This window comes from Castanea sativa, chromosome 9, assembly GCF_040712315.1.
Source record: "Castanea sativa cultivar Marrone di Chiusa Pesio chromosome 9, ASM4071231v1".
NCBI lineage: Eukaryota > Viridiplantae > Streptophyta > Magnoliopsida > Fagales > Fagaceae > Castanea > Castanea sativa.
The window spans coordinates 26208590-26235000 of record NC_134021.1 but is presented as its reverse complement, the minus strand read 5'-3'; the positions used below and the strand labels follow the sequence as shown (position 1 = coordinate 26235000).

Here is a 26411-nt window from a genome sequence, read left to right as displayed (position 1 = left end):
ATGCCAATAAATTGGATTTTAGGGCATAAACCCCAACATTAGCTTATGTAATGTCATTTATAAAATTATATCCAAAGTATTGGCAAATAGACTGAAGTTGATCCTACCTAGACTGATATCACCAACCCAACATGCTTTTGTACTGGGTCGTTTGATCACTGATAATGTTTTAGTAGCATAAATCTTTGCGTGCCATGCATTGTAGAAGATCAGGCAAAAGGGGTTCTATGATCAGGTTGAGTGGCTTTTTCTGAAATGTGTCATGACTAGATTGGGGTTTCCTGAAGTTTGGATTGATAGAGTCATGACATGTGTGACGACTCCTACTTTTGCAATACGTATTAATGGCAAAACTTGTGGTAATATCACACCTTTTAAGGGAATCCAGCAAGGAGACCTCTTATCACCTTATCTGTTTTTATTGTGTGCAGAAGGATTCTCATCTTTATTGGCTAAGGCTGAAGGAGAGGGGCGAATTCATGGTGTGTATGCAAGAGAGCCCCCAGTATATCTCATTTATTATTTGTTGATGACTCTTTGTTATTTTTCCAAGCTAATCAGGAGGAAGTGCAAGCTATCTCTGAAGTTCTACAGACATATGCAATATCCTCAGGCCAATGTATTAATTTTGAGAAGTCTTCTGTTTATTTTAGCAGTAATACGGAGGGTGACCAAAGGGAGAGGATTAAGACAGCTTTGGAAATAAAAGAAGTTGACAAGTTTGAATCCTATCTTAGGGTACCTATGTTGGTGGGAAGATCAAAATATCAAACTTTTTCCTATCTAAAGGATAGAGTTTGGAAGAAAATCTAAGGATGGAAAGACCAATTGCTATCTAGGGCAGGCAAGGAAGTTCTGATCAAAGCAGTTGCTCAATCTATTCCTACTTATACCATGGGAGTATTCCAATTACCAATGAAGTTGTGTAATGATTTGAATGCCATGTATGCTAGATTTTGGTGGGGGCAGGCTAATAATGAACGAAAGATACATTGGAAGAGTTGGAATGTACTTGCTCAATCTAAGAATGAGGGTGGCATGGGCTTTTGAGACATACGGTGTTTTAACTTGGCTATGTTGGCAAAACAAGGATGGAGATTATTGAATGATAGTGGCTCTTTGCTATATGAGTGCTTCAAAGCTAAGTACTTTCCAAGATGTACTTTTTTAGAAGCTACTGATGTACCTAATAGTTCGTATGTTTGGAAAGCTTAATTGCATGATGAGAATCAACAAGCATTCAAGGATCCATTGCATGTTCCAGTTGGGCCTATTACAAGAGCAAGATCCAAGAAGATCAAAGAAGCACTTAATGGACTGATTCAAGATATTTGAGCTGATTCTAACGCAGGACATTCCAAGCTTGGCCCAAAGGAAGCTGAAAACGTAATAAATTTAATTCAAGCTATTTAGGGCTGATCTGGCTTAATTGCGAGTGATTTATGGCTTGAATTAATGGCTGATTGACTTTCCAGCTCTATATCAGTTAAGGCAGATTTTTTTCTATTTTGGATCTGCTAATTTCAGACCAAATCAACTTTTATTTAGGGTTTTATTATTTAGTACGTTTTTTTAGGTATTTTCCTTGTTTTTAGGTGCATTTAATGCTTTTTAGGTCAAACTTGATTCCTGATATAGTAAGGTATCAATTAGGAGTTATTTTAGAATATATTTTCTTGTCTGTCAAGTTTTGTGGAGTCCTTAAATAGGCCCTTAAGTCTGTAAACGTTTTTTAGAAGATTATTATTGAATAAAATTCAGAAAATGTGAGGCTTTGCTCTCTTTTGGTTCTTCAAGAACTGTGAACTTATCAAGGATTCTTCCTTGTGGCGTTCAAACTTTATACCTTTGGTTCGTGATTCTTTATAATCATTGGGTCAAGGTCAACTTATACCTTTGGTTCGCATTTCGATTATAAACGTTGGGTATGGGTTTCTATCAAATATCTGATTTTTAGCTTTCCTGGGTTAAATATTCCAATATTTTTGTTGGGTCTCAAAGCGTGTCGATTGAGGTTCGCATCATTGCAGCCCAACCAATTTTGCAAAAAGGATGTTGCTAGCGTGTAGGAGATGGCTCAAACATTTGGGTTACTCAAGACAGGTGGATCCCAAACTATCCAACAAATAAAGTCTTACATCCACCAATTGATGAGGATTGGGAATGGAGAGTCTCTTACCTTATTGATTGGACGGTCCATGACTGGAACCGAAGTGTCCTTGCTGCTAATTTTCACTGAGAAGATATGGAAGCTATTATGTGGATTCCATTGAGTAGAAGAGTGGTGTCAGATGCTATAATGTGGCTTCATAACAAAAATGGTCTTTAATCAGTGAAATCAGGCTATCACATAGCTAGATTACTTTTATAAAAAAAAAAGTTTTTTTTTAAAGTGTTCCAGAGGACAAGAACTTAAATATTTTCCTTGTTTTGGCAGAAAATAATTTGATTAATCCAGCTAAAATTTTGATCAATAAATAACTTTTTCCAAAATCAATGAAAAATAATATAAAAAAGGAAACGAAAATAATAAGCCACATCTGATGCCACTATTATAAGAGTCCAAATCTTCTGTTCTACTCTTCCTATTCCACTATATACTCCATAAATAAAAACATAACACGTGTCCATCTATTTTATTAAATGCTAAATTTATGCCTTCTATTATTACAATTTTCTAAAATAAAAATTGAAATAATATAAGACATAAATTTTAGCATTTAATAAAATAGATAGACATGTGGCATGTTTTTATTTGTGGAGTATATAGTGGAGCAGAAAAAGTAGGATAGAAGATTTGGACTCCTATTATTACATTCACCACTATCGCTTATATGAAACGTTAATGAATATTTGTGCAAATCAAATATCTCAAAATGTTTTTTAAGCTCATTTTCTTAATTACAACTAAATATAAGAAAAATATTTTTCAGGAAAACAAACTCAACGGAGGCATGGTGATAACATCAATAAAAGCTTTCTGGACGTAAACGAGATTAGCTAAGTGAACCCAATAGCTTGACGAATATTGACATTCAAAAATATTGGTAAATTATTTTTTATTTTTTTATTTTTGGTATAGATAGATAGTTAAAAGGATATGCGAGATTGGAACTTCAGACATTGGACTAAGATAGATACTATTGCTATTGCGCTATTGGGATATTTACTTAAAACCATTTTGTTGTAAGGCTTGTATACACTACGCAGGAGCATTTGCAGCTTGGATTGTCAAAAGCTCGAGATGAACACATACATAAGCACTAAGGAACACGAATTAGACGAGATCAAGGGTCAAATATCCTGAAACATTAATTACAAATTGGCTAAATTGATACACATTCATTGCCAGTCTGCTAGGAATAGTGTTTGGAATTAACTCCCCCATACATTCTCCATATTTCAGGAGAATCTGAACGCATTTTGGCTTACAAAAACATTTTCAGGAAAATATACACCCAAATGCCCCTCCAACCATGAACTGCTAACAAACCAAACACCTTCAACATCAAAAATCAGCAACAAGAACCAAAATCCTACAATGTTCTTCACTGTGATTTTATACGATCAAGACTTTCTGAAACTGTTCGCATCCTAGGCCGCATCTCTGGATCAAGTTCAGTGCAATTTAGTGCAATATGAAATGCTACAACAACTTGCTTCTTTGCATACACTTCAGGCAGAAGTGCTGGGTCTATAACCTCAGATAGGGGGTGTTCTTCTCGGAACGCTTTCCTCACGAAACTCTCTAGCATCTTACCATTGTTTTCTGGTCCTGCATCTGGCAGCCTACCAGTCAACATCTCCAACATCACAATACCAAAAGAGTAAACATCACATTTCTGAGTGAACTTGTTGCCAGGCATTCGAACCTCAGGTGCCAAGTACATGTTAGAGGAAGCTGAAATTCTTGAATCCAATGAAGAGGTAAAGATGGTTTGGTTACAGTTCTCCTTTTTGGATGATGAATTGGTAAATCTAGAGGTACTTGAAACAAGACGGGTGAGTCCAAAACCAGAAATGTAAGGCTGGAGGTTATCATCGAGAAGGATTTTTGTTGATTTTATGTTGCCATGAACATATTTTCGGGGGCTAAACTCATGGATGTACATTAAACCCCTAGCTGTTCCTTGAGCAATTTTTAACCTTGTTGCCCATGTAAGCGGAGGCAAAGAATTGGAAGGACCAGGACCGCCTGCAAATATATAACACCATGGAGAAAACATCATCATTACAATGCTCACAAATAACGATGGTCACAAATTACAACATCCATTAACCAAAGTTAGGGAAAAAGTCACTAATTATGCCACAATATGACAAGTTTTAACAAGGGCACAATAACTGCTTGTTGTATGTGCAATATATGAAACATGTGTCATTGATCTAGTAGAGTAACAAATATTTTATCTATCTGTGAACAAACAGGATAGCAACCATTATTCCCGTGAAATGCAGCTTTAAATCACAAGAAGACAACTGTTGCCTGTGGTCCATATTTTTGCTACATGTCACCAATGAATATTGACTGTGGAAAACCATGAGATTTAAAGTCACCCAAAATGGGGTCTATCAATTACATTTAGGTCTTGTATCTTTAAGAATGATCAACAGGACCACACCACTCAGTACAGGTTTTGACATAAACATGAATATACGCCTCAGGTGTACCAAAAGAATACAAAAGAATGATACCAACAGGTGTACCAAAACCAAGCTATCAGGCAAAACACTCTGAAAGAGTTTCATTCGTCTGGGGCACAAGCACTAAGAACCACAAAAGGCCCAAAATCATGTGGAATATTTATCATCAACTCAAAACAAGAATATAAAGGAGAAAGAAAAATCAACACTAGAAGGTTCAAAATGACAACTGATCCCATTACCATTGCCTACTAATAGGTTTCTAAATGGTAGCTGTCAAAATAAAATTTTAACTTGGACACCTCAGTAAATGCAGTTATACATTCATCATCATTGCTCATCAGTCATCACAGACAATGGTAAAAACTTGCTATAATTCCATTGAATGAAAATAATGCAGGTCATTTTGATTCGTACAAGAAAATAATTCAAACGCTATGTTAATAATAAAAATTAAAAATTAAAAAAATAAAAACTCATCTGAAAATACTATGCAGTACACCGTATGAATTGGAGATTGAGGCCCATTAACTCAATGTTTTAGATATTCAAAAGTTGCATTAGTGAAGTTGTAAATTGATTCAAATTTCAGAGTTGTTCCTGACAGTTTTATGAATGACTATTTCTTTTACATGAACAATCAGATCACAGTTAACACAGCAGATGCCGGATGTCAAATTATTGACTGTAAATTTTGTTCAGAACACACTGATGAAGATCTCTATGATGCACATTATCTTAAATCTATTCTGCTACGTTTACATTCAATGAAACCTAAAGATGAGAGGTGATTAGAAGTACATTAGTCTGCCAAAGTAACTCAATTTTACCTCAATGTTATCATAGCCTAAAAGAGCAAACTTAAGCTACATCCCATCACCCCCAAGCAAATGAAATTCTAGCAATGGTGGATACCATGATTACAAAATTTAAGGGGGAAAATTATATATAATTTAAGATTACAGGGTTAATTGGTTAAAGCAATAGCTTATGTTAGAGAGCAATAGCACAAGACACAATGACACATCAGGAGAGAAAGAAGGAAATATAGAGTCAGAGGAAAAAGAAACAACACAAATTCATAATCATTGAATACATTATAATTTCTAGCAAATGTAGCAAATATTCCTTACAAGTTAACATTTCTCTTTGTTTAGTATTTTTACTTCTTTTGTTTTTATTCAAACATCAATCTTACATTGGATTTGTCTAATAGTTTGGCACAGGAGAAATTCTTTCCAAATCTCTAGTGGTGCATTTGGATGACATGATTTGGCTATTTGATTTGAATTTTGGGTGATTAAAACCCAAATATCTAGTTTGGACAATTTTAAAAAGTCAAGGATTTAGATTTGATAAATCCACCAAGAATTTTAAACCTTTAAAATGCTTGAATTTATAAATACCTTCTAAAATCAATGTATTTGAAATCAAGGCATTTCAAATCTTTTAATTTAAAATCCATATCCAAATCTAAGTTTTCAAACACAATAATAGTGGTTCTTACAGGTGGGCCCACAGTACTACTCAGTATGTTAAAAGGAGAGAAATATAAAACAATAGTACACTACTGAACAATTGTGCTCATAGTAAAGGCTAAATCTAATATTTAATCCCACTCCTCTTGTGGGCTTTGACTTTAAGTTGTTGGGTAACCACTAACCATGTGAACACATAATGAGTCTTAAGACACAACTCAATTCTGTTTGAATTATATAGGAAGAATAAATTAAAAATCTTCGTTGCTAAAATAAGTGTGATTGTTTTATAAATTACTATTTTGGTAAGAAAAAAAAATAAAAATAAAAAGCGTTGGGATTTTGAGTTTGACCAAGTGGTACCTAATAAGAGCAAGTGAAGTTCCAAAAAAGCTATCTTTTAAAATTGCTTAATTTATAAACAATTCTTCTTCTACCACAACTTGCATAACTGGACTTTCTCATTTATAGATGAAGCTATATCAAATGCACAAATCTGTTAAAGTAAAATATTGTTGAACTTTATATGGAAGTTGTCTCAATTTTTTTAATAAGAATCGTATTTTTGAAATTAAAAAAATTATCAACTCCCATTTTTAAAAACTTTAAAGGCTGTTTAATACGCTGAATGAGAATTACGAATTATATTCTTTATTACTAGTAATAAAATATATTGTAATAGGATGACGAATATTTTATATATATAAAATAAAATAAAATAAAAAATTTCAAAACATTTTCCACCATAGTTAAATTACTTATTCATATACGCTAACATTATTTTTTTTTATGACACAATGAAAGTAAATAAAAAATTAAACTTCAACTATAGTGATGGTGTTCCATTTTCTGAGACATCTATAAGTATGAACAGGAGTCAAAACTCAAAACAATTAAAACACGAAGTCTTACATGAACGTACTAAAATTCACTTATCATAAAGAACATGGAAGAGAATGGTTACCATGTAGCGCAGTGTACAAGCTCCCATTGCGAATATAATCACTAACCAACAGCTTCTCATCATTTGCATAGTAATAAGCTCTCAGCCGCACGATATTAGGGTGTTGGACCCTACCAATAGCCTCCACCTCAGACTCAAACTCCTTGAACCGCCACGTGGCATCGGCAGCTTCACTCAATCGCCGAACAGTGACAACAACCGTAGGCACCGCCGCATTGGATCCTCTCCCAGAAACCACTTTATACACTATCCCACTACTACTTTTTCCCACAACGTACGCCGATGCCCTCAACAAATCCTCTAATTCCAAATTAAACCCCTCCTCGTCCACCACCACGAATTTACCCTTTTGCCCTTCCTCCTCTTTGAAATTACTCCTAAACCCCTCGTCATACTCCTCCAACTTTTCTCTTCCCATTTTGCCCTCCCCAGCACTGCCCTTCCATTTCCTCCGAAACACAAACACCGAAACCAAAACCGAAACCGAAATAACGCACACCACCGCAACCGAAACGACCGATACGACCCGTACGGAATTCGGAGTACCGTCTTTCTTGAAACTTGGGTTAGGTTTTTCTGGTTTTCTCGGAGGCTCTTCGGGACTTTTAAAAACATTAGGGTTTTGAGCTTCCGGACATGGAGTTTCTAACGGAAACCCACAGAGACTAGGGTTTCCAGAGAAAGCAGTGGGACCCTGGTTCAATAAAGACCCAACCTGAGGAATCTCGCCGGTGAGATTATTATGCCGGAGATCCAAATTCACCATCACCGGAAAGTTTCCGTAAGACGCTGGGACTCCGCCGGAGAATTTGTTGAAGGACAAATTGAGAGTTCCGGTGAGGTTTTGGAGGTCGGAGAGAGAGCTGGGGAGAGACCCATTGAGGGAATTGGAGGACAAGTCTAGGTGGCGAAGAGTTTTGAGGGAAGCAATTTGAGGTGGGATTGGACCTGAGAGAGAGTTGTGAGAGAGGTCGAGGATGAGAAGAGTTGTGGCGTTGAAGAGATGGGATGGGATGGTGTTGGAGAAGTTGTTGTGGGAGAGAGTGAGTCGGCGGAGCGAGTTGAGGAAGCCGAGTTCGGAGGGGAGGTAGCCGGAGAAGGACTTGTTAGGGAGGAAAAGGGTGGTGACGCGGTTGCGAGTGCAAACAATGCCGGGCCAGTGGCATGGGGTTGGGTCGGAGTCGGACCAGGAGTCGAGGACGTGAGTCGGGTCGGAGTCTATGGCGGCTTTGAGAGCTAGGAGAGAGAATCCGTCTGGGGTTAGAGAAGAAGATAGTGGAAAAGTTATGCTAGTGATAATTAGTATTACACTGAGAAAAAAGGTTAGCCGAACAGGCATTTTTTTTTTCTTGTTGTTTTGGCAACAAGGAGTTGCAGAGAGTGAGTTTGGTGTGAAAAGAAGAAGAAGAAGAAGAATGGATGTTGTTGCTGTTGTTGTGGATTTGAAGTTTGAACTTGGGGAGTGGAAGTGTTTATCGAGGTGGTATTGGAAAGTGGGAACTGGAATGCTATGCAGAGCAACGTCGCTATGCGGTTTGAATTTTTTCTGAACAGTGAACACCAACTAGCTTTTAGACTTACTACTATTATAGTATTTTTTTGTTTTTGTTTGTCGGACTCGGATAAGAGCTAAATGTTTATTTCTACTTTTAAATATCAGATAAGCTAGCAAATTTGAACTTTCATATATATATATATATATATATATATATATATATATATATATATATATCTGTTTAATTTGAAATTAATTTGAGATAGAAGGCCAGGTAGTTGTTTAAACTTTCTAATGTATAAGCATTCTCATCATATGTTTCGAAAAAAATCTCATTTTGACACATCAAACACCTATTTTATCATTTTATCACATTATTTTACAATATCTCATTTATCAAATGTTCTATCTTCAATTCTATACATTAAAATAATATTTACTCTACATTAAAATAATATATTCCTTCCTCCTATCATCATCATCATCGTCAACTGCAGCAGCAGCAGCAACAACAACAACAATAACAACAACAATGGCAGCAACAACAACAACAACAACGGCGGCACAACTACCACTGCCGCAACAACGGCCACCAACAACCACACCGCAACAATGGCCACAGTCACCAACCCACATCCTCCAAACCAAACAAACCCAAATCCCAAACCCACCACCGACATAAACCCACTTCCACCAAATCAAACAAACCCACATCCTAAACCCACCACCGGTACAAAACCACATTCACCACCGCCACAAACCCACTTCCACCAAATCAAACAAACCCACATCCCAAATCCATCAAATCAATTATAAAATTAATTACAACGAGCAAAGATCGGACATACACCGAGACATTTTGGGTGGGTTTAATCGGCGAGCTCTGCTTCAGATCGGCGAGCTCTGCCTCCAGCGAGTCCCTTCAATCGAAATCGCCTTCTTCTTCGTGACAGGAAAAAAAAATAGAGAGAAGCGCAAAGAAGAAGAAGAAAAAAAAAAAAAAAAAAAAAAAACAAGCCATTGAAGACGCTGGAGAAGGAAGAAGAAAAAGGGAAGAGGGAGTGAATGAAAGAAGGAACCGGCGAAGGAAAAAGAAGGAAACAGTAAAAGAGAAGGATGAAAAGTAACAAAATAAGAGAGAGAAATGAATAAAAATGATTTTTTTTTTTTAACACACCGTCCGTACCGTTCCAAAGATGGAACGGTACTGTAGCATGTCTCAAATTTTTGAGACATTTGACACACCTGATAAACCTCTGTTTTTGATGTTTGATGCGCCAAATGTATTATATTATAGCATTTAACACATTTAAGACACCTGATGATAGTGCTCTAACTTGAGCCCAGACAAAACAAATGGTATAATTTTGAAACAAAAGCATCGCTCGCTTATTTTGGGTAATAAGAACAAATCGAAAAATGATTCCAAGTTTTAGGTTATGTTTGGATACCGCTTATTACTGAAAATATTGTAAAAATATAATTTTTAAATGTATAAATAGTGCCATGAAACTCATTTTTAATGTTTATTTTGCTGGAAAAAGAGGTTTGTGGGTCCCGTAAATAGTGCACGAGACCCACTAAAGAAAAAACCGTGCTACTGGGAAGCGGAAAATGCGCTTCCCAAACGCACACTTAGTGTGTGTTTGGCTCCAATATAAAAGGTCAGCTTATTTTACTATTTAACTTATTTTTCTACTATTCATGACCTAATTGCATTTTTTGGTACTATTCATGGGTCCTACTGTACTATTTCAACTAACTTTTACTTTTATTTACAGTACTTTTAGCAAAAAAATTTCAATTTTAACAAAATAAGTCAATCTCAAACAGACCCTTAATTTATCAAACTCAGCCTTTCACTATGCAAGTTTTGGTTGTAATCCTCACGCTTTCAAAATATACTTCACAGATTTGTTTTTTCTTTACCACTTTTATTTTTATAAGTTTATTTGGATTACAAGTATAAATATAAATTTATTTTTGAGAATAAGAATATTTTCTTTTGGATACACTTTAACAAAAAGTAAATAAATAAAACCAGAGAAAAAGCTCTCTTGCAAGTGCTACGTACTTTCCCATCTTTTTATCAATTACTTCACATAAGCCTTAGAGCATCCACAGTAGTGGTGCTAAATAGCTATATTATTATTTTTAGCACCACCAAACACTAAAATGTGCCCTACAATAGTGGAGCTAAATCTATATTTTTTGGCTCCACAGCTATAGTGTACAACCAAAAATGGTTGTGCATTGTAACTAATAGGTAAATTTTTTTTTATTTGTGCGTTCACACTGCTTTTTATTATTTTACTATTTTTTCTCCGTGTCTCTCACCTCACTCTCTCTCCATCTGCTTCTCTCTTCCTTCACGCTGATCTACACAAGCCCAACCGCCACAAACCCATCCCCACCGACCCAAGCTTCGTCGTCGACCATGCTCATCGCATTAACTCACTCCACTCCTCCACTCCTCACCAGCCCAACTCCACTGCCCCATGCCATCGAATTAACCCAATGATCTGGTGAGTAATCCACACCACATCACCTCTGCTATAAACAAAAACAATCCATAACCACCATAAAACACAAACCCACACCACAAAATCACAAACCCATGGCAGATCAGTTAGAGTAGAGAGAAAGATCACAAACCCACGGCACAACCCACAAACCCACAACCCCGACCGAAGAATGCTGATGTTCTCAGCGGCCCAAGAGGCCCTCATGCACGACAAGATCCTCAAGAGCTTCGACGAGTTTGTCTCTAGCGCTGGCAAGGAAAGTTTCGGGATGGTGATGGGTGGGAAGGAGAGAATGGTGACGAGACTTGCTGGGAAATGAAGGGAGAGAAGTGAGAGAGGAGAGAAGTAAGAAGTGAGAGTGGAGAGTGGAGCGAGGCACAACACAAAGATAAAGAGAAAAAAAAGAAATTAATAAAATAATGTAGTAGGTATATTATTTTATTGTGATGTTTATATTGTTTTATTGTGTTGAAAGCTAAAATAGATCCATTGATGCTGGATGTTTTGTAAAGTGAGTAGGTAAAATAGATAAAGTAGTTTTTTGTGGTGCCAAATAACTAAAAAAATAGCACCACTATTGTGGATGCTCTTATTGAGGCTCTTCTTTTTGGGATTTTAGTATCTTTTTGGGATTTAGTGTATGTTCAATTACTGATATAATGGAGTGTTCACGGTAAAACAAAAGTAATGGTAAATGTTCACGGTAAGCCTAATTGACACCAATCAAATTTTTTGATCTACAAACTAAAACTTGTACACAAAAAAATCATCAAACCTCTCTATTTCAAATTCATTTTCTCTTGAACACAAACTTTTCAATTTTGTAATATGTAATACATGACACACATAACATAAAATAAAATGTATATACTTGAATTCAAAGCTAGTAGCAAAAAAATAAAATAAAAAATAAAAAAATAAACACACAGACACAAACACAAACACACACTCACACTCACACTCACAAAATCTCTAAAAACCCATACCTCTAAACAGTCAACCCACCAATTAACCCCCTTGGCTGAACTTAAATTCTACTTCCATAGTTGTGCAATGATGAAATCCCAAAGCAGCCTCCATTACGGGCTTATGACATCAAATTAGCCACTATGAACACCAACCAGGAAGCCTCCATAGCCTACAAACCACCATCAACCTCTCTATTCAATTAAATGTTCGAAACTTTTTTTTTTTTTTGTTGTTGAGAATGTAATGTTTGAAACTTGTGGAGAGCTATATATTTTGATAATGGTTTAAATTGGGATGGAGTTGGTATTGGTTTAAATTGGCATCAGTTTTTTTTAGTAAGTAGTAATCCGAAATTCTTGTTAAAGATCTAAACGTGGTTTTTTTTTAATTAATTTATTTAATGAATTTAAATTTCAAAACATATACATGTGTTGCATATTTTTAACTTCCTTTAGTCTTTTTAGTAGTAGTTATCTAAAACTCTTATTAATTTTTTTTTTTCAGAAGACTTGTTAAAGATCTGCGTGGTTTTTTTTTTTAATTATTTTATATTTATATGAACGCGGGTTGGGTTTGGATTTTTTAATAAAATTTTGGATGTAGCAGTGGTATTTAAAATTTTATGGATTTCTTTTTAACTTCAGTTTTTTTTAGCAGTAGTTATCCAAAAGTTTTGTTAAAGATTTGAAAGTTGGGTTTTTTATTAAAGATAAATTTGAAAGTAATTTTTTCAGGGAAAAGTTGAACGTGGGTTTGAATGTGATATTTGAAATTTTTGGATTTCTTTTGGATATGATCGATTTCTACTAAAATAAATATTCAAATATATGCCCTTAGATTTTTTTTTTGAAGAGCCCTTAGATTTTTTTTTTTTTTAAGTGTAGTATGTATATTTTGTAGTGTTGTTATAAGAGGGGTAATTTTGATAGTACAAAAGGCAATAACTAAGAATCCTCTTAATATATAGAGAATAATACATAGAAATAACTGCTTGGTGGTGAGAATTTTTTATTTATGTAGAACTGAGTATTTTAATTTTTAAATTTTAAAGAGGTAAGCTACATTTTAGGATTGTAGTGGGAAGTTGAGAGTGTTAGATTGTTAGGATTAGTTCCCTTAAATCTTATTGCATGATGCTATGTATGACATTATGTATGATTTAATGCTGTGATTAATAAAGTTGTTTCATTATTATTTAAAATAATGGTAACATGAATATTTGGACATTATCATATAGTCCATGAGATGCATATTATGTAATTTATCTGATTTAGTCATAGAAGATATAAATCACAAATTCTTTGTAAATTTAAAATTATAGTTCATAGTCGGTGATGAAATTAGGCATTTCATCTGTGAATATTATAACATGTCAGCTAAGATGATTTGTCTTGATTATGGAAGTGGAGACTTTTAGTTGATGTGTTGATATGTTTTAAGAGTTAAGACATATTGAACTAGACCGCTGTGAGATTTATTATTCTCCTAACGACTGTCAAATGAATAATAAATCTCACGACTTCTATTTACATGAACTCTTAATCCTAAGAAAATAATGGACCTGATCATGAAGTGTAAGTTACTTTGATATATCAAGAGTGAGATCTAAAAGTCACGATCAAAATCTCAGTATATTGAGCAGCCACATTTAGTGTTGATGGAACATATATTCTCAAGATGGAATTCATAATCTCTTAACAAAGATACAAAATATTCCCTTGAGATAAGTTTAATGGGTTTGGTTATTTAAAATGTTAGGCCTAACCACTAAAGTATATATTTATGAAATTAGATTTCATAAATATATGATGAATAACATAAAAAGATTAATCCGGTTCTCAAGGATTAAGATGTAGTAATGTTCAAAGTGGCAATCTACATTCATAACTCTGTATTGCTACAAATATTGTATGAAAGAGTTGCATGTACAATAAAGCATTGAGATATAATTTATTTAATAAAGTCTAGAGTGCAATTATATTTATATAGTGGTATTAAATATAATTAATGGTAACTTTGAACTTATCAAGAGTTGACAGAAAAGCCCAAAGCTCATTGGAGCTAGAGTCTTATTTGGTCCCTTTTGGTCCCACTCGTCACACACTAAAGTCCAATTGGAAAGACTCAAAAGGCCCATCCAATTGGACAATCAGTTTGATACAAAGGGAGAAACATACAGAATTTTAGTAAGAGACATCATTGTGAAATAGTGTGTATGTGAGTGTAAGCCACTCTATTATTCTCCCTTGAAAACTGATTGAGAGATCACACTTCTTGAGCATAAAGTGGAATTGGAGTGAAGATTAAAAGTGTTCCCAAGTACTTCTAATATTTTGTTTTGAATTTCACCGCACTAAGGTACGCTCTCTTGTTCTTTTATTTTGAAATTTACATAGTCCATGTTATCAATTATGAATGAAGTATCCGTTAATTTTCCGCTGCGTATGTTTTGTATGTGATACAAATATGTATTTAACCAACATAGAGTGGAGAGTGGAGACTCATCAAAGATCAAAGTTGTCTTTTATGAAATTTTTGGCATTACATATAGTTGTGGGACCTATTTTTGAGGTTGAGGGAGGAGAATGTGAACATAAAAAATTAACTTGGAGCAGGTTTTTTTATTCATTGAATTATTAATTATATAACCTATGATTGTTGGAGAGTGGTAATTTTACTTTTTTTTTAACATTAGTATTTTACTAGTATTATGCCCGTGCGATGCACAGTTTAATGAAAAAAATCATATGTAAATTAAATTCTTTAGATAAAAAATAATATATAAATTAAAAAAAAATATTTTGATGTTAAATATAGATTATAAAAAATGAAAAATTATTTTAATTAGAATTGAATGCAAAAAAAGGTTTATTTATGAAATATTCTACTAATTAAGTAGTGAGAAACTTGAAACTCTAAATTAATTGTCCTAATACATAATGTATGTAGTGTGTTTGAATAAAATATATTGTACTTGTACATCATTAGGTAACCAACACAACTTGTGTGTATTTGTCTATATATATATATATATATATATATATATATATGAGAATTATTTATCAAATGAGAATAACTCATAATTTAGAAAGCAAGCCAACATATGTATATACCTTTCTTAAAAGTGTTTAAAAATTTGTCCTTCCAAATTCATAAAATGCAAGTTCTAGGCTTCTAGCTCATAATAAGAGTAAGACAACACAAAATATAGAAAGCAAAAGGTCCTATAAATAATATAAGATGCAATATATACGTATACACATACCGAAGACACGCACTCATAGAAACAACACTTATAGATTTACCTAAAGGCTCTATTTATTATTATCATTAAATTTATTGCTCCTTACTCATGAATTAGAATGCAGCTTTGTGAAAAAAAAAAAAAAAAGGAAAAGAAAAGAAAAGAAATACATACCTATGTAGCTAGAGGAAGAGATGCTTTCTTAGGGATCCGGAGATTCACAATCCGATGTGGTTTTTATTCCACAAAGAAGATGATATATTATAAAAGAAGAGGATATATTATAGAAGAAAAATATAAGAATAAAGAAAAACCTATTACATATAAAACACTATTTATATAATTACATATTTTTTCCTGATAAAATTATATTTGTGGTAGTAGTGTTACTTAATTATCTCTAAAAAAATTTCATATCCACAATTAAGCTTTTGTATCTATCTAAAAAATGAATAAAACAATAGAGAAAAAGTAGAAAAGAATAACTATATAATTTTTTTGAGAAAGTTGATAAGAATAATTAGGTCGTGTTGTTTCTATCTAAAAAAAATTATTGCGATTTTTTAGTTGATAGAGTTTAACTTAAACTCAAACTTATGCCTTCCCTCATATTGTAGGTTTAATTTTTTTTTTTTTAAAAATAATTTATACACTTGAAAAGAGGGAAAAAATTTGATATATAGAATTTCGATTGTAATCAAATTAAGATTTTTAAAATATTTTTATGTAGTTTTTTTAGGGGTTTCTTTTAATGTAGTTTAGGTCCTTGAGGATAGTTACAAAGCTATCCCATAAAAAATTAACTATATTTATGCACGTGAAAAGAGGGGAAATTTTTATATCTAGAATTTTGATTGTAATCAAATTAATTTTTTTAATTTTTTTTGTAGTTTTTTTAGGGGTTTCTTTTAATGTAGTTTAGGTCCTTTAGGATAGTTACAAAGTTATCCCATAAAAAATGAACTATATATACACGTGAAAAGAGGGGAAAAATTTTGATATCTAGAATTTCAATTGTAATCAAATTAAGATTTTTATCAATTTAGAAATTATATGAGAAGAAAAATTATATATACATTTTTTAAAATAAAAAAATCTAAAAAGTCACTACAATTTGGTGAAGCTACTTAACGCAACTACGACATCTAAAATCAACTTTTATTATATAGTGTATGATATAATTTTTCTTTTTACATGTTGTGGGGAGTAAAAGGACCCAAGTGGGCATTTGGGCCTTTGGGCTCTAGCAAGGAGGGCCGATCTGTTCTTGAGCTAAGAATTTGTTAGCACTGTGAATCGGCCCATACGCCGAGGGTCCGAGGACACATCCAAGGGTGTGTTTTTCCTCGGACAGACACAAGAGAACTCGGAGATTCACTATGAAGGTCAAGGCAGAATTCTGGAAAGACTGTTGGTTAAAAGGGGGGAAACCCTGAACCTTCTAGATACATCGGTGTTAGAAAAATATCAAGAGCAAAGGCTGCCACCTCCACATTAAAGACTCTGTACCTACCTCCCTGGCCGCATTAATGGGGAAGTGACCCCTGAACAGTAGAATGGAAACTTCTAGTCACTATTCAAAGGCACTAAGAGAAGAAATATCTAGAGGGGGGGTTTGAGCAACAGGTGGATAAAGCATCAGGAAAGGAAGTATTTAAGGGGGGGAAGGCCAAAGAAAAGGGGATAAGTCGGTAACTAAGAAAGAAATTAAGAATTGTAATCTTTAAGAAAGAAAGAGAAATAATACAGAAGTAGTCCTCGGCTCACGTCCGAGGAGGTCCATCTGCAATTATCATTCATTATTTACAAGTGTTTGCTCACCATAGCCTGTTATCAAGTTCTTAGTACTTCTAATCTAGATTTCAAGCCCACACTCTAAAAATTTCATTGTTTAAGGCTCATTGGGCCTGAGCCCATAATAGTCTTTGGGTCCAGGTGCAATTGTGCACTTACAATTGGCGCCGTCTGTGGGAATCTAGTTTGAAAGGAGCTGGGATACGATGGCAGGCCTAGGTTCTCACCATGCAGAATCACAGGGATCACAACTAGAGGATCATTTCGAGCGTCTTGAGCGTCAAATGGGTCGAGAGGGAAGCGTCCATACAGAATACCCTAGGGCTAGCCATACTCATGGCGGGGGTAGCACCACCCACGAGGATGATGCTAAAGCTATGCAGAAGGAGATTAGTCATTTGAAAAGAAAGCTGCGCCGCACCAGACGTAGGCCTTCACCGTCCTCATCTAATCCTTCCTCAGCAGAGGTCCGGGGAGGTAGTTACAGCTCGAGGTCATGCTCACCCCCCAGCGCAATGTCCTCTTGTGAGGAGGACGACCCGCCAGCTCGCAGACACAAGAAACTTCCTTCCAGGGGCTTGGGGAACGATGCTATGAGTCGGGCGTTGCACCAACTTTCCAAATCTCCATTCTCACAGAGGATTGAGAAGGGGAGGCTCTCCAGGAGATTCACCCAGCCCACCTTTACCATCTACAATGGCCGGACTGATCCGGTGGAGCACGTAAGTCACTTTAACCAGAGGATGGCGGTGCATTCTCATAACGAGACCCTGATGTGTAAAGTTTTCCCCTCTAGCTTGGGACTTGTTGCTATGAGGTGGTTCAACGGCCTTAAATCGGGGTCTGTAGGTTCGTTTGGAGAGCTTACTAAAGCATTTGCTTCGCGGTTTATTACGTGTAGCAGAGTGCCTCGGCCATTGGACTCGCTATTATCCATGACCATGAGGGAAAGGGAGACGTTGAAAGCATACTCCGACCGGTACTGGGAGATGTTTAACGAGATAGATGGTGATTTTGATGAGGTGGCACTCAATACCTTTAAGGTAGGCCTTCCTACTGATCACGATTTGAGGAAGTCCTTGACCAAAAAGCCCGTCCACAGCGTACGTCGCCTCATGGATCGAATTGATGAATACAAAAGGGTAGAGGAGGACCAGCAGCAAGGAAAAGGTAAGGAGAAGGTTATCCCGTAGGAGAAAAGGGATTTCAGGTCGGACAGATACCACAACAACAAGCCGAGGAGAGATTATATCGGGCAGTCCGGCTCGACAGCATCTCAGGCCGTGAACACTGTGTTCCGAGAACCAGTACACCAATTACTGGAGAAAGTTCGTAAGGAGCCCTTCTTCAGGTGGCCTAGTAAGATGGCAGGAGACCCCGCAAAGAGGAATCAGAACCTCTTTTGTCAGTACCATTAGGACGTGGGCCACACTACCGAGAATTGTCGGACCCTTTGGAACCACTTGGAGCAGCTTGTCAGTGAAGGAAAACTGAAGCAGCACCTGTGTCAACCTAATGGGCAAGGCAGTCAATTCGGCTCAAACAATCAGAAGAATAATCCATCTCGGCCGGCATTGGGAACAATTAACGTTATCTTCACTACACCTGGCAGGACCAGCTCAGGTCCCACTAGGGTGATGGCGGTTTCCCATTCTCAGGCCGAAGAGGCAGGTTGCAGGCCGAAGAGGTTGAAGGTGACTTTACCCGTCTTGGGATTTTTAGAGGAGGATAAGGTTGGTACCATTCAACCCCATGACGATGCTCTTGTGGTCACCCTCAGGATAGGGAATTATGATGTGAAAAGGGTGATGATTGATCAGGGCAGTGGTGTAGATATCATGTACCCTGATTTATTTAAGGGGCTAAGGTTGAAGCTAGAAGATCTTACTCCTTATGACTCGCCACTCATAAGCTTTGAAGGAAAGGCCGTTGTGCCGAAGGGACAGATTCGTTTGCCCGTTCAATCCGGCTCAGAAACGGTTGAGGTGGATTTCATTGTGGTTGACGGGTACTCCCCATATACAGCCATCCTCGCCAGGCCATGGCTGCACGCTCTGGGAGCCGTCTCCTCTACCTTGCATGTTAAGGTTAAGTTCCCCTCTGGGGAATATGTTGAAGAGATCTTCGGCAGCCAATCGGTGGCTAGACAATGCATATCGGCTGCAGTGCTTCATCAGACAGAAGCCGAGTCATCGGCTTTGCTCATCCAAGACTCATAGCAATTAACAGCTCCGGATGCACCTGGAGCAGTGACAGGAGAGGAGGCTGTTTGTGAGGAGTTAGAGAAGTTTTTGATAGCGGATGACCCAGAGAGGTTCTTCCAAGTAGGCATACATTTTCCGCACCAGGAGAAGATGGAGTTGTTGGAATTTCTAAAAGGTAATATTGATGTTTTTGCGTGGGACCCTTATGAGGCTCCAGGCGTAGATCCGAGCTTCATTTGTCATCATTTAAATGTCAACCCCGCCATTGTTCCGAGAAGGCAGCCACCTCGGCGTTCTTCCAAAGAACATTCCGAGGCTGTCAAGGAGGAGGTGCTCAAACTCAAGAGCGCTGGGGCTATTAAAGAAGTTTTCTACCCCGAATGGTTGGCGCATACGGTTGTGGTCAAAAAGAAGAATGGAACGTGGAGAGTATGTGTGGACTTCACGGATTTGAACAAGGTCTGCCCCAAGGATTCGTTCCCAATGCTGCGTATTGATCAGCTTGTGGACGCCACTGTCGGACATCCTCGTATGAGTTTTTTGGATGCCTTCCAGGGTTACCATCAGATTCCATTGACATTGGAGGATCAAGAGAAGACTGCTTTCATTACTCCAACAGGGAACTACCACTATAAGTTCATGCCGTTTGGGTTGAAGAACGCTGGGGCTACCTACCAAAGAATGATGACCAGAATGTTCGAACAGCAACTAGGGAAGACCATTAAGGTATATGTGGATGATATGGTGGTGAAGAGTAAAACGATACCTTCACACGTGAAAGATCTGGCCGACACCTTCCAGGTGCTAAGAAAGTACAAGTTGCGCCTTAACGCCTCAAAGTGCTCTTTTGGCGTGGGGTCTGGAAAGTTCTTGGGATATATGATTACTCATAGAGGCATAGAGATAAACCCAGCGCAGGTCAAGGCTATTCAGGATTTGCAGCCGCCTCAAAACCCAAAAGAAATCCAGAAATTGACCTGAATGATAGCCGCACTGAGCAGATTTATCTCTCGGTCAGCTGACCGGTGCCGTCCTTTCTTCCAATTGTTGAATAAATGGAAAGGGTTTCAATGGACCGAGGACTGCGTGTTAGCTTTCCAACAGCTTAAGCAATATCTTTCTCGGCCACCCATTTTGTCTCGCCCCGAGGCGGACGAGGTCTTGTTTGCTTATCTGGCAGTGGCCGTCCACGCGGTCAGCCTAGTCCTCATAAGGGATGAAAGCGGGGTGCAAAGACCGGTCTACTACGTTAGTAAGTCTTTGAATGAGGCTGAGGTGCACTATCTACTCTTGGAGAAAGCACTTCTGGCCATAGTTCATGCTACGCGGAAACTTCCTCATTATTTCCAGTCCCACACTGTGGTGGTTTTGACCCAATTGCCTCTCAAGGCGGTGCTACGCAGAGCCGATTACTCTGGCAGGGTGGCAAAGTGGGGAACCATTTTAGGAGCCTTTGACGTTAAATATAGGCCTCGCACCTCGGTGAAGGGCCAGGTCCTTGCTGACTTGGTGGCAGAGTTTACCGAACCATTGCTAGAAGAAACTCTGAAAGAAGCACACATGGATGAAAAATCAGTTGGTGTGATCGCAGCCGCAGCACCTCTAACTTGGAAAGTGTATGTGGATGGGGCAGCTAATCAGAGAGGGTCTAGTATCGGACTTGTCCTGATATCCCCTGAGGGAATTGTCTTCGAAAAATCTCTGAGGCTATCGTTCTCGGCTACTAATAATGAGGCCGAGTACGAAGCAGTCTTGGTGGGCATGAACATGGTACATAGGATGGGTGGAAAGGAAGTCCATGCGTTCTCGGACTCCCAGTTAGTGGTCGGCCAGGTCATGGGGACCATGGAGGCTAAGGACCCAAGAATGCAAGAATACTTGGCCCAGGTCAAACGTCAGCAAGCTAAATTCGATTCCTTTGTCTTGTCTCACATCTCTAGGAGTGGAAACACCCATGAAGATTCTTTGGCCACGTTAGCAACGTCTTCGGCTCAGGGTTTGCCCAGGATTATCCTTATGGAGGATTTGCTAGAGCCAACTCTTGTCGCTGTCAACGCAGCTCACATTGATCTGATAAGGCCTGGACCTAGTTGGATTGACCCGGTCGTATCTTTTCTTAAGAACGATATCCTTCCTAAAGACAAGTCTGAAGCAGATAAGATACATCGAAAGGCGCCACGTTTCTAGTTGTCCGAGGACCAGAAACTGTATAAACGATCCTTTTGAGGACCGTACCTGTTGTGTGTGTACCCTGAATCAACGGAAGCACTTCTGGAAGAACTGCATGAAGGGATTTGTGGGAGCCACACCGGGGGAAGATCCTTAGCCCACAGAGCTCTAACTCAGGGTTATTGGTGGCCCAATATGCAGAGGGAGACTCAGGATTATGCTCGAAAATGTGATCAATGCCAAAGGTTCGCCCCTAATATTCATCAACCTGGAGGGGTTCTCAACCCTCTCTCCAGTCCTTGGCCTTTCGCACAATGGGGATTGGACATAGTGGGGCCATTTTCGAGGGCTGCAGGAAACAAAAGATGGCTTCTCGTGGGGATAGACTACTTCACTAAATGGGTTGAGGCCGAGCCCTTAGCAAATATCAAAGACGTTGATTCCAAGAAGTTTGTCTGGAAAAATATCGTCACTAGATTCGGTGTACCACACACACTTATCTCGGACAATGGCGTTCAATTCGACAGCAAGGCTTTTAGAAAATATTGTGGTGATATGGGCATCATAAATAGATACTCCACCCCAGCTTATCCTCAGGGAAATGGGAAAGCCAAGGCCATTAATAAGGTCATAGTCAGTGGGCTTAAGAAAAAGGTTGGACGATGCGAAAGGCAGATGGGTAAAAGAACTCCCACATGTTCTGTGGACGTATCGGACTACACCGCGCAGGTCCACGGGAGAAACGCCATTCTCTATGACTTATGGAGCCGAGGTGGTGATACCTCTGGAATCTGGTTTTCCCACCCTGAAGACAAGTTCTTTTAGCCCGGAGAATAACGATGGCCTCCTGGAGAAAGGTCTTGATTTAGTTGAGGAACGGCGCGAGGCAGCTATGGTCCAAATGGCTTATTATCAACAGAAGCTTAAACGGGGATATGATGCCCACGTGAAGCTAAGGCCACTCACACCTGGGGATCTTGTACTAAGAAAAGTTGTGGGTACTTCTAAGAACCCAGCTTGGGGTAAGCTAGGACCAAACTGGGAAGGTCCCTATCGCATTGTTTCAGTAGCAGGCATAGGGTCGTATCGGCTAGCTGACCTAGATGAGAGAATTGTACCACGCCCATGGAATGTAAATAACCTTCGAAGGTATTATTATTAATAACCTTGTGGAAATTGATATCTTATCATTTGTTAAACTGAACCTTAGTTATGCCGGGTCCTTGGACCTCTTACTTTGAGAAAATTAATATTTGCAGTTACTATTCTTAAGTGTCAAACAGAAACTTGGTTAAGTATGGTCCTCGGACCACAAACCTTGTGAAAATTGATATCTTATCATTTGTTAAACAGAACCTTAGTTATGCCGGGTCCTCGGACCTCCTACTTTGGGAAAATTAACATTTGCAGTTACTATTCTTAAGTGTCAAACAGAAACTTGGTTAAGTATGGTCCTCGGACCACAAATCTTGTGGAAATTGATACCTTATCATTTGTTGAAACAGAACCTTGATATCTTATTATTCAGACATTGTTCTTATGCTTATCGCATACTTTGTGAAGTCAAATGCCTTACCATCTGTTAAATTAGATCTTAAGGTAAGCAGCTGTAAATATCGAAACAAAGATTCTGGAAGGTATGATCTTCGAACCTTATACTCTACTGAAATTGATATTTCGGATTACAAAGTTTAACTATCATGTGGGCTTTCTAAGTAAGGCACTGCATACATCTAAGCTAAGTTAGTTTTTGCCAGATTCTTGAATGATATACTTTGCAAAGCAAGTTTGCATATGGTTGTTTAGAAGTAATAATTGTTTGACTGTTGGAGTTAAACTTATTTATTCTGTTCTTCCTTTAACTATGTGTTAGTGAGAACTTTCATGACAAAGCACAAAAAGAGCAAATTAAAATAAATACAAGATGAATGAAAGTTGAATAAAAATTGTTCTTCATCAATTATAAACATAATACATCATTACTTGAAGAAAACTGCAAAGTACAGAAAAAATCCTATGCTAGGCCCTAAGCTTTGGGAGAGGGGTCTTGGAGGGAGCTGCTGCCAGCCTCTGTGCTCTTCAGCTCCAACTCAAAGGCAAATAAGACTCGTTTCCCTTTGTCTGTTGGAGGAAGGATGGGCTCCACGTTCTGGTTTGGCTCCTGCTCGGCAGCTTCACACCCGTCCTTCTCTTTCTGGGAACCTTCAGGTTTTGTAGGATCAGGAACGAGTTCTAGCACCACGGGAGGAAGGGCAGGAGAGGCAACAACAGGAGGGTCCTCTATCTCTTGTATGTCTAGGGGAAGCTAAACGTTCTCGGGCTTCCTCAGCTCGGAAGCTTGAGGAACCCCTGCTGCGTTCAAGGCCTCTCCCCAGACCTGTTGACAATACTCTCGGCACAAGGCCGCAAAGGCTTCTGTCAACTTTTCTTGCGTTGCAGTTACTCCCTCCTGATAGCTGGCCTACTTAGCAGCCTCTAGTGAGCGCTTGTGGGTGCGAGCCTCCTCCTTCATTCGTGTAAGCTCCTTCTCCAAGTCAGAGCGTGCCCGTTGGGTTTGGGAGAGCTCGTCGTTCTTTTGGCAAAGAAGCTTACGTTGCCCCTCCACTTGGTTCTCCATCGTCCTTAAGCTGGCCTTGGCACCATCTTTCTCTCTTTTTAGATCGGCCAGCTGCGATGTGATCTTCCCATTTTCTGCTAGGGCCTGGCGTAGGGACCTTTCTGTCTCTTGCCGTAGCTCTTGCTCCATTCTAGCTCGCTTCCGAGAATCCTCCACGAACTTCTTGACCGCGAAAACTTCTTGGATGGCCTGCAAAAAAAATGTTAGGGGGTTAAACGTGATAAAGTGCTTACAAATAAACCTAAAGTGTAAGTGTGAGGTGAAATTTACCAGAGCTAAATCCCTTTTCAATGAAAGGAACAGTTGCGGCTGGCTCATCTTCTCTAAGGCTTCCATGTCCTTGGGTAGCAGAAGAGGACGCTCCAACGCCTCGGCCAGGTGGAGGGCATGGCCTTGTTGGAACAGCTTGATGTTGGACTGGAGGGGAATTGGCGCTCCATCCAGTCTCAGTTCGGGAGACCACATAGCTGGTGCTCAGCGCACCTCGGCCCTGTCCCTGATCTCCCCACTTTCAACTGAACGGGCGCGCCCTTTGCCCTTATCCAGCTTCTGCTGCTGAGCCGGCGGTGGCTGCTGTTTCAACTTCTTTTGCTTCTTGCCACCATCCCCTTCGGCCTCCACCTTCCTTTTCTTCTTCGGATCTTCGGCAGGAGGCTTGGGGTCGGCTGGAGGAGGGGGTGGTGGCAAGGCAGGGGGAGCTTGGGATCCCCTCGTACCCTTTTTAGCAACCCTCTCACCTCTCACGGTCAGGAGGCCCTTAAGCTCGTCCATTTCCTCCTTAATGGAACTGTCGTCTGGACGTGCTATCACTAGACCGATTATCCCAGAGTTCTCGGCGGCTTCCTCTTCCTCGTCGGAAAGGACGACAAATGGGCTTCTACGAGGCCTTTGGGCGTCTTCAAGTTGAAACTTATCTATCTCCTCGTCCAACATGTTCGACGAAGACACTTGCTCCTCTAGGACAACTGTTGCCTGAGAATGCGTGGCGAGGGGGATTGCCGCAATGGTCTATGTGTACAGTATGGTGTGGGGGTCGTCAGGAATGTCGTGGTCGGCTAAGAAGTGTGGTTTGGCTACGTGAATCCTTCTTCACCTCCGGTCACCTGCAACAATGGCGTTCTCAATCTCCTGGAAGTCCAAGGAGAAAGGTTCGTACCCCAATATCAAATGAGCCGCCCTAAGTTGTAAGTCTTCACTCACGAACACCTCTAAGCGTAGCACTCAGTTCAAATCCGTGACGTTACAATGGCTCAAGCGAGGGCGCACGTGTTGTTTATCTGCAAAGAAAGACACCAAAACAAACAAACATGGTCAGATTTGTAGGACATGTAATAAACTAAAGTCAGACGCTTAAGTAAATGCTAATGCACATTTTTAGATGGTAGGTGGAGTTATGGGGTGGGAAGTTAGATCCTAAGGAGTCGCACCTGGATCTCCCCACTCAACTGGGCAGTGGAGGCCGTCGTGCCAGTTGCTTGAGACGATGAGGTAGTCGTCCTTCATGCCTTTATTGGACTTGGGCAGACAGGAGATCAACCTAACTACGCTAGAGCGGGATTTGATATAATAGCCTACCCTAGTGAGTTTGTGGCATTCGTACATAAAGGCGACGTCATGCTAGGTAAGGTTCAGACCCATCTGCTCATTTAGAGCATCGACGCTTCCTAAGACTCTAAAGACGTTGGGAGCACACTGGTCAGGACACAACCGGTGGTTGTGGAGGTATTTTCTGGTCACGCTTCTCATAGGGAGGGTCATTCCACCTTCTATGAAGGCAATCATGGGGATGATAACCTCTTCCGTTTTCCTAGACCCAGCTACGGCTTCTGCCGGACAGTATCTTAAACCTACGTCGCTGGGAATGTGGTATTTGGCTCTGAAACCTTCCATCCCAGCGGTGGTGTCAACTAAACACTTAAATCTACCCATTAGAAAGGAACGAAAGACTAAGTTTTAAGAGAGAGAACGGTTAAAATGGGAGTCGAGGACAAGATCCGAGGAGAATGGAGTAAAGAAAAAGAACAGGAACTTACAAGTTTGAAGTTGTGCGAGTTTCCACGGATTTCTGCAGAGAAAAGGTGATTACTGATGTTTTGATGGGATTAGCTTCTGAAGAAAGCGTCACGACGTGCGGGAAGTGGCCTCGAAATTGTATTCATCCCGCCCAAATTTTCAGGGGGTAACAAGGGTCGTTGGATGCTCATCTCACCGTTGAACGTGGGGGACAAGGTGTAACTTACGGTAATAAATGCGCGCGTTTTTGAAATTAAAACCGCCACGTGGCACCCTCTGGAACGCGAAACGATCT

At 38.9% G+C, this 26411-nt stretch overlaps 1 protein-coding gene across 1 annotated transcript; it reads right to left on the bottom strand.

The window, feature by feature from the left end:
• Positions 1–3292: 3292 nt before the first annotated feature.
• Positions 3293–8626, bottom strand: LOC142609898 (receptor protein kinase-like protein ZAR1). Its single transcript, XM_075781627.1, has 2 exons — positions 7087–8626; positions 3293–4195 (listed from the first exon to the last, which is right to left on the bottom strand). Exons 1-2 carry the CDS (start codon positions 8423–8425, stop codon positions 3549–3551), a joined length of 1986 nt encoding a protein of 661 aa, XP_075637742.1. The 5' UTR covers positions 8426–8626; the 3' UTR covers positions 3293–3548.
• Positions 8627–26411: the final 17785 nt, after the last annotated feature.